This window comes from Lethenteron reissneri, chromosome 32, assembly GCF_015708825.2.
Source record: "Lethenteron reissneri isolate LAM-NWPU_2019-01 chromosome 32, ASM1570882v1, whole genome shotgun sequence".
Classification (NCBI taxonomy): Eukaryota; Metazoa; Chordata; class Hyperoartia; order Petromyzontiformes; family Petromyzontidae; genus Lethenteron; species Lethenteron reissneri.
In genome coordinates, this window is record NC_083810.1 from 2242597 (window position 1) to 2259505 (window position 16909).

The following is a 16909-nucleotide window of genomic DNA, read 5'->3' on the forward strand; positions in this document are numbered from 1 at the left end:
CATTTTTAAATCTATTTGTTTGTGTTTCTCCCTTGTGATGGGACTTTGTAGGATGAACGTTGAGATTTATAAGGGCACGGGGTGACCAATAAGGTCTGAATTGGTCTGTAACAAAGTAGGCACTGATATAATGGGTTGACAGGTATGGTAATGTGTGGGAAATTTTGCCCAAGCGTGAACCGTGACGTCGATACACAATTGCTTACACGTGCGAATTACGGCACTGGATCTTTGACAACATTGTGCATTTTTTAAATCAATGCGCCTGCATTGTGCATTTTTATAGCTGAGCTTTGCCACTGTATTTGAACTGTGAACATCCTACGATAAGCAGCGAACACACTCCCGCTAGACCATTTGACAGTGTTGCTGAAATAATTATAAGCCTGCCTTATCATCATCATTTGCATGTGTCGAGTTGAAGGATGGCATCCCACCTGTTAAGGTAGGAAGCTGTCGATGTATGTATGTTGAATCTCTTTCGCACCGTACATAGCCAACCGTGCTAAACGTAGTTCTAAAAACACATCTAAATAAATACATACGGTGTAAGAGTCAAACTGTTCAGTGACATGCTTGATAAAGGATACGGAATTTTATAATGGCGGTTTTTGAGTTTGTGAGCCCTTTTAAAATGGTCAAATTTTTTTTTTACTAAAGAGTAAAGAAACTTCAATAGTGGTTGTCCTGTGGACAGACTGTTCCTTGCCATAGGAATGTGAATTTCAAACAATATATCAGGTCTGCCTGTGGAGATGCGCTCATACTCATTGAATACTTTTTTTTTCATATACCTGAGCTTGGCTGAAGTAAGCAGATTTTTGTTCATACACCATACACGATTGTATGCAGTAATTTTTACTGGGATAAGATATAATTCTACTTCATAGCTAGCTTTCATCTCGGGTGGAAGCTCAGCTTTTCGAGCTCAAGATCTCAGCGGCGCTCACTCACTATTCTGGCGTTCACAAGCACCACCTCTCTGAGTCATCTGGCCACCTTCTCGTCACTGTCATTGCTAATTTTTTCCCTCACCTCAGGGGGGCAAGCTTGCTCATCTCAAGCTGTTTGCCCTAAAACAACCACTTCTCTTGCAGCTGCTGCTGCAGTAAAACATCAATTCTGTTCTAATTCCCCACCCCTGTCCAATCCAAACGCTGCACTGGTGTTTCGATGGCCTTTTTGAACCCTTTCTCATTCCGGTGACGTACGTGTACGCACGTGTATGTTTTCGGAATGGAATCGGAAAGGAAAACAATTAATAAAATAACTTTTGTCACAAGGCCATGCAGGAGGGTGTGTTGACAGTTTGGCGCCAGCTGTCATAGATTGGCGGTCGTGTTGCTACAGTTCTCTACAGTGAGTACAATGTCATTGAAAACAACGGTGCTTAGCCTCTCTAAATGAAACTAACGCTGAACTGCTTGAGCTTTCCAAGATTCAGCGGCGAACAGGACCCCACCCTGCAACTTGCAGGCGTCTCGGAACGAGAAAAAGTGGTTAAGCGAACACACATTTTGTGACCTCGAATCTTCTCGTATCGTTGCTCAAGCCATTGTCGTGACACTCCTACCCACCCTATCGTCCCCCCCGCCCCCGCTGAAGCAGAACCCCGTTGTGCTGGACGTGAGACCCGGTTCGGCGACGGTGCCCATGAATAACGCCATGCAGCACCTCTCGGCCGAGGCGGAGGAGGAGGGCGGCTACGAATGTCTGGACGGCAAAGACTGCTCCAGCTTCTTCTGCTGCTTCGAGGACTGCGAGCGGCGGTCGTGGAAAGAGGGCCGGATCCACATTCAGGTCCTCAAGCTCGACTCGTACTCGCGCGTCTTCTTTCCCATCTCCTTCACGCTCTTCAATCTCGTGTATTGGATCGCGTACCTTTACCTGTAAAAAATGGGTTTGTTGGAGAAACAAAGACGTGCAGAAATGAGAAACAGGAAAGGAAAAAAATAAACCGAAATGGCAATTAAGGAAACTCAAAAAGAACAAGCGCCACCGCCCATCCACCCATGGTCGCAAAACTTTTTTTGAATTCCTGTTGCCGTGCGACAGGAAAAGCGTGACCTCAGCTGGGTTACCTAAAGATAGCGCTTGCATCTGATCACGCCTCCCTCGGAGGCGGAACTACTCCACACTGAACAGCAGCAAGTGTATGTCTGAGTGGCTGATGTAAAATATCGTGTATAGCAATTGCATAAATAATGTGTGAGGAGGAGAAATTATATTTACTAAATATGTTAATTTTCTTCATATTGGCGATTCTAAAACAAACCGACTACTGCTGTTAAAATTCTGAAAAGCGTTAATTACGGACAATGTGACGGAATTTGGGGTTTCTGCTTGACTTAGGTCAATTCTTAATTGTTCCTTGTTAAAATTAAGTAAACACACATCCAATTATGATATTGTCTAGAGTTACATTTACGTTAAAAATGTATGGCAGTCAACGCCAAAATTCATAAATTGGTACAAAAACTAAAGTGAGGGAAAAATATATACGCGCGTTTGTGTGTTTACATTTTACATAACTTACAGGCACTGAATAATACCGTTTGAAACATGATGTGAGAGCACTGTAAATACCATATTTTCTTGAAGTGTGAGGCACTTCGGAGGGAAGATTATGAGAAGACTCCACGTGTGAAGCTGCTGACATTGTTGTGTCATGGTTACAATCGGTGCTGCTTTCAAAGCACACTGCAAAGAGTCTGGGTATGCAGGCATGAGGTACCCATTTCTTGTTTAATGCTTTCACCTGAAATTGATTTCTTAAACTGTTGTCAGTGTTGCATTATTATAATGATTATTACGGATGAGTTTTCATGACAGGCTACACGTCACAGAGATGCTTGTCAGCTGTAATGGTTATTACCAAGATCAATGCTAAATTCTCACAATTTATGTATGTTGAAATTATTTCGCATTGTATGCAGCCAACAGCGCAAATTGAAGGTCCGGGGGAAGGACAACAAACTATACACACGCAAAAAACATGACAAGGGTTTCACAAACTTTGGTAAATGTCAGCCATATGTAGCTCTCCCCCTCAATGAGTCGTTAACATCATTAGACCTCCTTTGCTAGTACCAAAATATATTAATAGGGTTTTTCCCCTTTTTTTTCTGGCAACAAAACTGAAACCTTTTTACAAGGATTCATGTCTGCATTAACCACAATACTTGCAGTCAAAATGCAAACAAAAAACATACTATGATAATATATGCATTGTCCTTGAAACTGATTGGTCCACATCAAGGGATGCTTTCTTTTGAGCCTCGACCCAATTGGTGCTCGACCAGAGGACGCCAAAAGGCGTACAGCTCAAGGTTAACGAGTCGTTAACCTTAACCGAAATATGAAGATTATGAATCATTTTTTTGTAGACACTTCCTGGTGCTTGCAATGATATATTTTTCCACATTTGCAGGTTAATCAGTGAAGTACACTCCTAAACTAGTTTCAATTTGTAGGGATATCAATGATTTATGCTTATACAGCCTGAATATTTCCACATGAGGGACTCGTCAACATGGTGTGACACGTGTTAATTCGGCAAGTGATAATATCAGAGCTGTGTACGAATGCGGCGTCAATAAGTATGACTTGTCCACTCTTTGTGAGTCTGATCAACAGTTCTGACCAATACACAAGTACAATGTAGGGGAAAAAATCTCTGCCAGCTTTACCACCTTTCCAAATATGGGGGTATATGACATGCACTTATTCTGAATCCATGCAAGCCTTCTTTCATTTCAAATTGATTGTGTTTGGATTATTCAATATGCCAGGCCCACTATGGAATATCTCAGTCATCCAGGGTTCAGAGCGGTAAAACTGCACGGTTCCCCGACCTGTGATAGCGATGGACACAGGATCACCAGGCCCCCGATTGCCCCGTGGGTTTAGAAACACGACGAGTGATATCTTACATGGCATTGGGGGAAAAGGGCCCAACGTGTGATTTAATTTATGGCGCAGGGTGACCTTAATCCACGCCTCATATGCATCCTGTCAAAACACTTGATCAGCCAAAATCCATGACGCTGACAACACGGGTGAAAGGCCTGAAACAGAAGTGGGTATTCTTCGAGGGCATCTTGTGAAACGTTTGAATGCTTACGAACAAGGTGGCTGGACCGATCTGGCTCAGGCTAGCGTACCGAGGGGGAAGGGCTAGGGCTTTTTACAGTATTTTACACTTATACTCTGAACACTGTACATTGCAAAAACCTGGAGATTTTGTCCACTGTACGTTCGAATAAGCTTCTTAGCAGAAAACTGTTTCCAGGCAGGAAATACAACCGTATGTGTCATGATTGGTCCGTTGTCTATGGTAGTTACTCAAAGCATTTTATATAACAAATACTGAACCTTAAACTGGAATGCATGTATGTTTACTAGAGCATATAAACACCACTACTTTGAAGCTTTTGTGATTCAATCCAATCTAAGAAGGGTAAGCAAACGTTTACAACCTGAATTACACGGAAACTAGGACAGATGCATTTGCAATAAAACAGTATACATAGTTATCTAAACACATTTATACTGATCCAGGTAATGAGGTTATGCAGAAGAGTCATTGTTATGCCTTGCATGCCTTACTTAATATCCATACACATTGTGAAATTCTAAATGTGAATTCTGCAGTATATTACAAGGTCAAGCCTTCTTTTTTTTTGCGGTTTTAGCGGAACATAGAGACTAAATGAATTAACATGATCTCCGAGTGTGGTACACTAACATACTCTACCATGCCTGAAATTGAAACAATGTAAGCGGTGATATACATGTCAGTTTTACAAAGGGACAAGAGCAGATTTTATCATGACCAGTCTCATGCATCTCTTCATTGACTTTGGCCCATTATGTCAATTGACTTTAAACCATGAAGACATCAATTATTACAAATTACCTAATAATAGTCATTGTTTGAAAATGTAGCTCACACTTATATGCTAATTACTTATTTGAAATTTAAATTCACACTATAGTTTTCCCCCAAGGTCAAGGTAATGCGTATCTTAGTAAGGATTTTTTTTTGGGGCCAACAGTGCTAAACTACTGTCTCTATCAAGTATTAGACCACAAAGTGGGATATTATGACATCACAATATTTCATAAGATTTTGGAATTATTTTACCATCTGTTCACATAGTCACGGCATTTTATTTTACCAACAATAGGCAATGGTTACTGGAATATGCCAGGAAACATTTTTACATTTAGGCTGAGAGTGTTATCCAGGGTAATGTAAAAGTGTTATTGTGACCAATCGAGCTGTGGACAGTGTTCATATCCTTTGAGGGCTTAAGCCTAAAGCCAATTTATCGACCCAAAAATGTATATTGGGCTGAGTTGATTCCTGGTCAGGAATTTATGCCCAAATCATCCTCTAGAGGTGATAAAATGAGTACAACATCGTGGGAGATTGACCGTGGCTGTGATATGGCATGACTGACCCCTGCCATATCAAGATAATTTCTACCACTGGCCACGCGTAGGATATCATCGATTCAAATATCATCACAGTCTATTGAGACCGCTTAACTGAGTGTAACCCCCTCTACTAAAACTGATACTTTTCTGTGAACTGCCATACACATTTCCAACTGAGGGATAAAGTGATACCATTGAATAAAGTTTGCATCACTTGAGATGCAGACAGTACATTTTTCTAAGCATAAGGGCTAACAATACAATCTGAAGCGGACAATATACAGGGCAATGCCGTTCAGTGTGGATATCATACTTACACATTTGCTGTTTGTGTTGTGATAAAGCAGCACGGAGAGAAGGAAGTGCCCCATCGTTTATTGGCTCTTAACATTTTACCAAAACATAAGCTGTGCCACCTTGTCTATGTGTTTAACTCTGCCAGATATAGATATATGGCTTGATAGGATTCCTTATTTAAATTAATTTTGGCTTTGACCGATTTTATTGTCTACGGTAATGTATACAGATGGACTATTTCTCTTGGATTGCTGGCAACAAATGATTACAGCACTGGGGTTATTTAGATAACAACTTTAATATTTTACAAAAATACAGACAAAACATGTTCTATAAACTTTACCTTCTACGTCAGCATTATTCGACTCAATTATGCAGTGTATGTGTAATGCACCTTTTAATTATGGACACTTTTAAAATGATGTTTTAAGATCAAGTATCTGTAAAATTGTCCACTTGCTTATTTGGCCAGAAACCAACTTAGCTCGTTCTTTTTTTATTTTTAAATCAGTCCAACAATGCAATTTAAGAGTAGGATTCAAACAACTGTTGGGTGGCACTTTTATCCACGATTGGTCCTCAGACCAGGCCAATGTGTCAGTGCTCATATGCATTGGTGGTCCCGTTCTTCTCAAAGGCAGGGGCCAGAGTCCACGTAGGATTCCCGCTGGTAATTTCCCATAAGGCGTTGCTCGCTTTGTAGACTTGAGGAAACATGGTGGGCTGGGTTGACTCCCAACTGGGAATTGAGCTCATGACCTCATCGTTTGAGATGAATGCACTCACTGTGCAGGTAGCCAGGCTGGTTGAGAGAATTATTCATTATCTTGGCATGGGCCGGTTACCCATTAGCACTCCTACTCCTGTTGACTATGATCTCGGAGTGTATTTGTGTGTTTTTTACACAATTTCAAGTAAAACATTTATCACAAATATTAGAATACAAACGTATTTAGGTGTTTTTTGTTGCATAAATGTAAAAAAAGCTTGATGTAAAAGGAATAAATTTATATTAATGGTCATACCAGAAATGTTAATGCCTTCGTTTATCGCCACCCCAATTTAATAGTGTGTTTTTTTTTAGAAAACTGGGAATGCCGAACTATTTGCATGCTCACGTCTGCAAGCTGAATTTAACACATCCAGTAAAATAGCAAATCACTATATACATGCTACCACTATATTGCTTCATCCCTAAGATGACATATTTATTATACAGTCCTTATTATATCTGTATGTGACAAAATATTTCATAAACGCACAAATAATATTTTTCAGTCATTTTAAATTTCAGAATTCTAGCCACACCTTTGTATGCATTGCAGTGCAGTGTGTTATTTAAAGCCTATCCGAGCCAATGTGTTGCTTTCAAACTCTAATACACGTGAGCATGCAGGCACATATGCTGCGAAAGCTATCAATACTTCCTAATCTACACCTTGTTTGTAAATGTGCAAAGCTCCCTCAAGCGAGAGTAATCTCACTTGTATATTGATCTGTTGAGGGGCTTGGCTGCACTGATATTAAAAAGGTGCCAGGGAGGCAACATTTGCGTCCACACCTCTTGTACAAAATCAACACAAGTTAATGAAGAACAACATTGAATAAGCGAGTGTAGTACAAATTGAACAAGAATCCTCAGTTTTTATTATTCTGTGAACATACGCTCTGTGGGTTATGCTTAGCTCCACGTTTTATTTTTCAAGTTATTGAGTGCATCGTGCAAATACGAACCGTGGACACTGCTTATTTTCGTTGGCAGTCCTGAACAAGTGAAGGAATTTCCACATTCCTATGGCAGAAGCCAGTCTCTCCACAGAACCGTTGTTTTTTTTTCTAGATTATCAACACTTGAATTTCCCTGGACTCCTCATAGCAGAGTTAATGGCAAGATTGTGCATGGTACACATTTTGTTTTCATCCACAGTTTTCATATGCAAGTCTTTTTTCAGTGATGCGTATTTTATACAAAACCGACCACCTTCAGTTTCAGGTGGGATACGGCACAATGTATTTGCGATAGTGCCAAGATGTCATCTCTTGATTTGCTTGCGTTGAGTTCTTTATTGTAAAATGGAGGCCAGTTGCTTGCAGCTTCGCAAACAGCCGCAGCCCTGCAGAGCAACAAACGTGCTGCCTCTGAGTGTATCGCGCTTTGTTTGCAGTTACACAAAACACGCGCCTGAAATGGAACGGTCATAGAGGGGAAACATAGAGGTTTATGCACAAATGAAATGAGAGCCATACTATTGTATGCATTTGGCCATGATAAATGTTGATTTTTTTTCCATTTATTGTAAGCTTTTATTATTTATATGCCCTGTGCATTGAATGACATTGAGATTAAATGACAAATTCTTCGTATACATCACATGTAATGTGCAGCCATTAGTTAATCCAATGCTGGATGAGGACCGACATGGTACAGAGACTGCTTGACCATACTGCACCACGCTGTGTGGGTTGTGAAGGGAGGAGGCCCAAAGACCGGTTCGGATATCACTCGGTTCTTGGCCCTGGCCAAGAATCTAATTCAGGTCCGTTGGCACTGTGCCACCACTCCATCCTCATTACAAGTACATGCACAGCCTATGTTGCCAATCCCCTGATGAATGAGGGCCTCCCCCATGCCCTGCGGGTCGTGAGGGATAGTTGATTATATTTACCGTGGTGGTCAGTGAAAGTGAGTGAAGTTGGGGGGGGAGTACAAAACAAAAATGCATTTTTCAACGCTGTCCTCTACTGCCCACATCGCTTGTTACGCGATCCAGGCTCAAGCTGATGAGCTTCCGAGATCTGATGAGATCGGGCACATTCTGTGTGATTTTGTCGAGGAAGCCACGGAAAACACCAAAATCTGGCATTTTTATAAATGGTTGATTTAATTACTGACAGCATATACAGGGTTATAGCTGCGGAGGCAAACATTGATTTGTTACAGTTACAGGGCTAATGACATTATTGCCATGCCACACTCACATGTCTGCTGTGCATGTGCTAAATGAATTGTTTCACAGTTACTCATGAGGCAATCAACTCTAATTCCTCAGCACACATTAATATGAAGAGCATGAGAGAACATGTGCAGCATATAAAGGGACTAAAGAGCAGTGCTGTACTTTGCATTCCCTGATCTGTGGTACTTTCAAATTGTCCTGTAGAGAGCATCTTAGATTACATCCGTACTGCATGGTACATTTAAATTGTAATTGCACTGGGAATCAGTATTATTTGAAATCTAATAGAGACGTTGTAACCGTGGTTGGCATTCCCTTATGGTCGTTGGCACTGTGGTTCGGGTGCCTGCAGCAACATTGCGGGATCAGAGGTGTAAAGACGGGGCCTACAAACTTCCCAAAGGGGGCAGGGATGATGGAACACAAAAATGGTCTCGGACTTTTAAGAAGATCAACCTGTCACCTTGACCGAAGCCGTTGGTGCCACCCCACCTCGCCAGTGCTTTCTTCATTCCACCAGATCCTGCAGCTGCTGCACAGTATTACTTTTTTTCACTGAGTCTCAAGAGGGTCCTGCTAAGTATTCGAAGTATGAGGTGACGTTGCTGCTATGTGTAATCCCAATTTAAAACAATAAAATAAATATTTTATTTTACCAGGTAAGGCCCACTGAGCTATATTGCTCGTTTTCAGAAGCGACCTGGTCATAAACGATAGCTCAACGAAGTGGCTTATCACGTGTAAATTGATAGGAGCCTAATACTTGAAACGCATGTTTCTATATATGGAGGGAAAAACCAGAGGACCCAGAGAACATACAAACTCCGCTCAGACAGGCACCCAAGGAAAGAAACAAGCCCAGGTACTTCTTCCTGTGAGGCCACAAGCGTTACGACCATCCCATCCTGCCGCCCAAAAGTTGACACACAAGATGACAGCGGCCCTAAACATTATTGGGGAGGTGGTGCAAGTGCCCTTTTTTGCCAGGTGCCTTGGGCACGCCTCTGTTCTTAGCCCACAGTGAATGGGACGTATTGCTATGGGGTGGGTACCAGCCTCTGTTTGTGACAGCCACTGGTGACGTCCCACAGCTCAGCAGGCGGTGCTCGTTATACCGGCGCTGCAGGGACGATTGCCTGAATTGGCTTTGACCAGGCTTTGAACGCACGACCTTGCCACGATGAGCCCATGGCTCACAGTGTCTGAACTGAACCGTGATCCGTAAAGACTAATAGAAGCATGAGTTGACAGAAAACCACATACAGAGGAATCAAGTGGGCCATGTAATAAAGATCAACCTTGTTAGTGAGCAATGACTCCTTAATTATCTGGGGCACGCACACTGAGGTGGAACCAAAACAGTCGCGAACCTCAAATATACACAGCGTGTATGCGGAGATGCACACACTTACTTTGGATCTCTCGCTAATTGAGTGTAGCTGCACCGTGTTTTAAACAACATCCATTTAGCATCACAAATGAAGGCACAATCAAGGCACAATGCAATCTAATTGCCAATTTTGACATTTGTCTGTACTTTTGATTACCTGTTCTAGAATGCTATAAAATGCTAAATATAGTATTGTTACTGTAAAAAATGATTGTCACATTTTAAATCTAAATAGAGTGCAGTATTAAAGTCCGTTCCCTTTATGTCATATACTGCACGATATACAGACCAAATTGAAATGGTGTCTATGCTAAGATGAGCGGTGGGTGGGGTTCTTCTCCTTTGGCAGCCCTGAGCCAGTGGTGGAAGTTCCACATTCTTCTGGTGGGGTTCATTACCTTGCATGGGACAACCCATGCTACTGGGGACTGGATAGGGTTTCGCGGTTGTGCTGCATCGCTCTACAATGTCCGACGTTTCTCTCCACATGCCAGAAGCTTCTTCAACAACTAAACTCAAGAAGTAAGGTTGCCAACTCTACTCCTGGATTGGCCAGGAGTCTCAACCGAAATTGGCATCGGTATCCCAGTGATGATTAAAAGAAATCCGGGGAATGATAATAAAACCAACAAAAAATTTGTTTTATTTAACCAGGTAAGGCCCACTAATTTATGTAGCTCTTTTTCACAAGAGACCTGGCCACAAATAATTGCTCAACAAAGTGACTTATGTGGAAATATATCGCAGCCAAATACTCTAAACGCATGTTTCTAAATGTGGAGGGAAAAACTAGAGGACCCAGAGAAAAATCCCCACGACCGCGGAAAAAGAGAGACATGCAAACTCCAAATATATAGCATGCGTTAGGGTCAAGGTTGAATGCACCACCTCCAGCATACCAGGCGACGTAGTTAACATTTTTTCACCATGGCGCAGAGAATAAATTAAAGCCAAAAAAAATCCCATAATAGTTTCAGTCTGAGTTGCCAACTCTACGAAGAACAAGAACAGAAAAAAAGCTTCTAGTACGTTGAGTGGAACGTCGAGCGAAACATGAGACCTATAATGGCGAACATGCGGCACAGCCCGAAAACATAGCGGAGAGGAGAACCACATATTATACCATATTCTATAATATATGATCACTGCATAAGACTTGTGGTCGGTGCACTCAACTACTCCTGCAGTTGCCCGGTAATGTAATGTTTGGGGAATTACCATACCGAAATGACTAATGTTAGCACACATTAGACATGCGACATTAACATTAAAATCCTGTTACATTTTGTGCTGCAGTAAAACATAATTACCCATAACTAACGATGAAATAAATAGTTGATAGATTTCATTTATTCATATTTCTTCACAAATGACCTGCTGAGTATTGATGCACTTTCATCTAGTTAAAATAAAGGAGTCGATTGATTTGTCCTTTTTTCTCTCAAACAAGCTGTGAATCTCAACAGTGCCACGTGAGAATGAGGTCAAGGGCCAGTCTCAGGGCTATTGGGTCAAGGTCAGAGTGCACGCACAGATGTTTCGTACGAATAATAGTCAAAGTGATTCCCCACAGTTGCTTACCAAAGCGACGGTTAGAGCTCGCAGAATGTTTCGTTAAAAGTCCGTTGTAAGTTGGCATCATCTGACTTTGAAAGTCTGTAGTAAGTCCGCATCATCTGACTTTGCCTACACTGCCATTATATATACAGTGTATAAATAATTCACGAGTGTCCGTCCATCACACTCTGTATCTCGCACACAGTTCAGAGCACGAAAATGAAACAGGAACACAAAACAAATGTTTCTCTTGACGAGGACATGTGCCCAATGAACAACATTTTGCCCCCGTTATTTCCAAAACTGTACGTCTGAATCAAACCAATGGCGGCCAATTTCTGATGGCTTCCCCATTGATTTACGTTGAAACACGATGTTTACGCACGACGTCATCGTTCCTTAATCCACGAGAATAGCTTCACCGCGGTGACGTCACCCTATAGGGCTGACAGGCGATGGGTGCCGACGTAGCGATGGCACTTGACGCCGACACCGTACGCAATCGCGACGCGGGGTTATTATCCCTCGCAAATGCGCAGGCAGTGCTCGTTATGACAGTGAGACTGCTCGTGGAAGATGATGTCAAATAATCAAGCATGCAGCCACGAGCATACATGAAACGTGAGTTTTCATAGCTCTGCAAAGATCCACGTGTGTTGTTGGGCTCAGTTACGTGGTAGTTTCGTGCCAAATGTCATGTCATGAACCCTCCACCACCCACCACGATTGTCACGTTTAGAAATATATTATTCGTAGGTGCCGATGTATCAATCAAATTACGTCCAATATATGTCATGATAAATCTTCAGCCACCAGTGAGGAGCTTTATTGGTCAGGATTTGATCGACACATTGGCCACATCTAAATAATATCTTTGTGAACGTGAAAATCGTGACAGTTGGTGGAGGGTTGATGAAAATAATGTTGGTGTTAAACTAACACCAAGTGGCTTAACCCAAAAACAAATATGGATCAGGGTACTCACATGTTCAAGTGCTGTAGTGTTTTTCATTTCTCATTCATAAATATACAGCCATTGCATTGAATATACAGACACTGTCACTCTGAATAGAACCAAGCATAGCATTTGTGTTGAATACAGTAAGAGTCATTTGCAGCCCTTTGTCAATTCTTGGCTGGATAAATACTTGATCATACTTCACCGCTCTGGTCAGTGCAGATTTGTGAATTGGGCACCAGGACTGGTTTCAAATATCGCTCATTAGCCACTAGCTGTGGCCGGGACTCAAACTCAGGTCACTGGGTTCGAAATGCATTGTGTTAACCATTGCACCGCAGTTCTGCCAAATTTTAAGATGCATATAAATGTGCAGTAATGTTTAATTCTTGTTTAGCACTCTGTAAATGTGTGGATCTTTACGTAGTTTTAACTCAAGGTAAAAAGTCCGTTTACCTTTTATTTTGCATCTCCACCTACATTATTAATGTCATTGTTAAAAAAAAATCAGAACGGATGTTAAATTTATTTTGTTTACATGGTGATATTTTATTTTTAATTATAATCGGTTTGTTGTATGACACGATATCATGTATGTGCATTACAATGATTCAAGGTGACCAGTATTGCCATCTTTACTTCACCATAGCTGAAGGGAACTGGGAATAAATATCAATTATTTAGCTGCATTTAGCTTTAAATACATATTATATCAACAGTTATGTTATGTGATGCTGATCACGAGCCTGCTGGTGTACGTTGATCGGTAGCTTTTGGGCTTTATATTGAGCAGGTACAATGGGTACATCATCTAATAAGTTATAGTCTAGGGCTATAGGCCAATCAGTGGAAGCTCTTTGGACATATCAGCAATTCAAATTCAGTGTCTGCTTGAGTTCGCTGTTAAAATTCCACATTCCTATAGTAGATACCGATCTTGCCATAGCACAACCATTGTTGACTTCTCACAAATGGATACTCATTTCAGTAATCTCAGAAGAGCTATGAGCTGCATCTGCCCCTGACAAGCATTGACCATGCATCCAAATGCTCTCGGCACAGTGCCACTCGGATAATAATATAGCAGAAATTTATCTTGAATACATTTGAAAACATTGCTTTAAACACTGATATTTTTTACAAGTTTTCCCATTAAAATTAGCTCAATCATACATTAATGCATTTCTTTCTAACCTGTATGTGATAAAAAAAAATGACATTATCATTGATACACCACCAGCATGTCACATCTAATATATATTTGCTTAAAATACATTCCCTAAATGTGATAACATCTGATATTGACCAATTATTACAAATAAATACCACTAAACTGTTATTTGCATTTAATGCCAGTTGATTCTATTTCTCAATTCGTGCTAATTGCCAAAGCTCTTAAGTTTCGAGTACAGTAATTGATTGTTATTTTAGCTTTTGTCAATATCTTATACACACTTAAAATGTTGTAACAAAATACAAAAAATATCATCATTATATAACTTTAAATACATTCTACATTTACCATGTGTCCAATATGTCAGGTATCAGAGCTTTTGATCACCAACAATAATTTTTGTTCACCTATATACAACACGTCTTTTTTATTTTTACTTCTTGTTTTTGAAACGTTATTTACAGATTTGTTAAACTTACATAAAGCAAAGTTGTATGTGCATGTGATATCAACAGATTACTCATATAAAATGTAAATGTATTGATAGTTATTCCATTGAAATATGTAGTCATTGTCATATATGAAAATTAAAATGACACTGGCAATTTACATTTCATCTTAATTACTTTTATCTGGCTATAGGTCACTGCGTATTTTTGTCATTTTTACTATGATAACATTGTGTATTCGTTGTGTACTGAATACTACATCTGTTTAATGCGTAACCACAGCTTGGCAGATACATTTGTGTTTGGTACAAAGTTGAATGTGCTCTATTGGGTTGTGATAATGTTGCATGTCTCTTAAGTTATTTGTACGTATGCATAATTGTTGCAAAAATGAAATTCGAATCCTGTTTAAGTAACGCCGATCTTCATTCCTGCTAGGTTTCTGCCCTGAAAGAATTTGTCATCTAAAAGTCTCGTTCTTTTTGGCATTCTAACAACACACGGTTACGTACGTTCTACTGCATGTTTCATAACATGGGCACTTACGCTGGGAAAAACAGGCAGCTGCATGAGTTAACATCCGACGAATAATTGGGCTTGCATCCTTATAGTAAAATAAGGATAACAAAAATAAAACCAGTAGGTCAAAAAGAAAACATAACATGGCTCTACCGTTTGAAATTCTGTGTGTGTCTCACGACTATGGGATGCCTCTATGACATTGGAAGTGTACGTGAATGTCTCCAAGGCCATTCCTTTCCACTGCATATCACATTTGACAAAACACCTAATGAAGAAATGCGCAAAATGAAAAAAAAATGTGCACGAAACATTGTTGATTCTCAAATTACAATATTGTATAATTACAGTAATTCGATTTTAAACCTTAAAACATTAACATAACGATGTATAGCAACATTATTTATGATTTTTGTTGAACTTGTTTCATAGCTGTGATGACAGTACGTATGCGTTGCTGTTCTTAGTGCGATATGCTCATGTTATGAACCCACCCGCTGGCTTATGAAATCTACCACATCTAAGTAGCACCCGTATGTCTTTCATATCATAAAAGCAAGCGTTTAAGTTGTTCGCTTTGAATTACGTACGATGTATATATTATATTCCCAGAATCTGGATCCTCAAGAGCTTAGCAAGTTATAGTTTAGACGTGACATTTGTGTTTGAGGAAACAACCTCGAGTGCAAACGTCGGCAAACAATAACGCAGGGATGTTCTGTTGAATGATAAAAAAAAAATTTATGTTGCTCCCCCCCACAACCCCCTCTATTGACAGAAAAAGGTTTTCGCTATTTTATTGCAATTGGCCTCATGATGTATCAGTCATCTTGTAACCATGTGTTGCAATAATACATATAACAAAACATCACGCACCGCTTTGGCAAAAATATTAAGGCCTTGAATTAAAAATGTGCAAAAACCAAGTTTTTATATGAAAACTAAAAAAAATCACGTTTTTCCGGGAAGGTTTTGTGTGCATAGCGCTTTTGTAAAAAAAAAACAGCTGCATTATTACAGCCAGTAGGTAGAATTTTATAAAACAAGAAACCAGTGCCAGTCAAATGAAAGTTAACTTACTATAGTTTGCTATTAAGACCAAACCAATTTATTTTAATTGCAACAAAATTTGGGTAATCACCATTATCGTCATCTCTCTGTTAAACCATATTAGATTACATAGATTAGTGATAAATGTATATTGCCTTTTTACAGGATGTTAATGACCTTTCTTAATACTTATATAGCATATGTTACCATTCTTGTACATTGAATGTTCACAAATATAATAAACTTTTATTTCTGAAAAAAATTAGCGTACGCGTGTATTTATTTGCATTTCGTGTGTGGGTGCTGTTACGGGTCGGGAGCTTTGTAAACGCTTGGAGGTGTGGGGGAGTCGATCAAACTGCGTTGGCTGTCTGGGATGTGGGCAATGCATTGCGAGATGTTAACTAACTCGCCTGGTATACAGGAGGTCGTGGGTTCGATTCTGACCCTGTCGCCTATATGTTTGGAGTTTGCGTGTTCCTCCATGGTCATGTGGATTTTCTCCGGGTCCTCCAGTTTTTCCCTCCACATAGAAACATGCGTTTAGAGTATGTGGCTGATACGATATATTTCCACGTGATAAGCCACTTTAATTTGGGCTATCATTTGTGGCCAAGTCACTTTTGAAAAAGAGCTATATAGCTCAGTGGTCCGTACCTCGTAAAAAAAGTTTTTGTATGTATTATTTATAAAACTTTGACTTAAAGCTTTCGTGTCTGCAGTAATTCATACTCTTTAGGTATTTCGGTAACTTTAACGAAAGACCCAAAGAGTGTTTATTATTTATAGATTCACAACCCCAAAAACTTCAGCTGTGGCGCGATATAAAACCTCACATTGTTGATGACTTTCCACAGACTAACTTCAGCAGAGGTCTACAAGAAATGAACATGCGTGGCCACCGAGGATGGCTACCACATGGCTCGGTGATGAAGCACTCGCTGAACGAACGCACTGCCCAGGATGCGCACGGTTTTCTGCTTGTTTCAGAGGCTCGTAGCTTGACTCCTGACTTGCCCAGCAACCATGGGTGGATCGGTCGTCCCTTGCCCGAACTGCCACACCGATACCAGGGTGGAACTCCGTTCCATAGAAACGGCTTCGATCGATACATGC

The 16909-nt window shown here is 40.4% G+C and overlaps 1 protein-coding gene across 3 annotated transcripts in view; it reads left to right on the top strand.

Moving 5' to 3' along the window:
* LOC133349879 (gamma-aminobutyric acid receptor subunit gamma-2-like) overlaps positions 1 to 16042 on the top strand; it is a 162330-nt gene extending 146288 nt beyond the window's left edge. For all 3 annotated transcript variants that reach the window (XM_061563701.1, XM_061563703.1, XM_061563702.1), the window contains one exon: positions 1609 to 16042. In XM_061563701.1, the coding sequence (XP_061419685.1) occupies positions 1609 to 1893 (285 nt within the window). In that variant the 3' untranslated portion in view covers positions 1894 to 16042. The remainder of the gene's footprint in view (positions 1 to 1608) is intronic.
* The last annotated feature ends 867 nt before the right edge of the window (positions 16043 to 16909 follow it).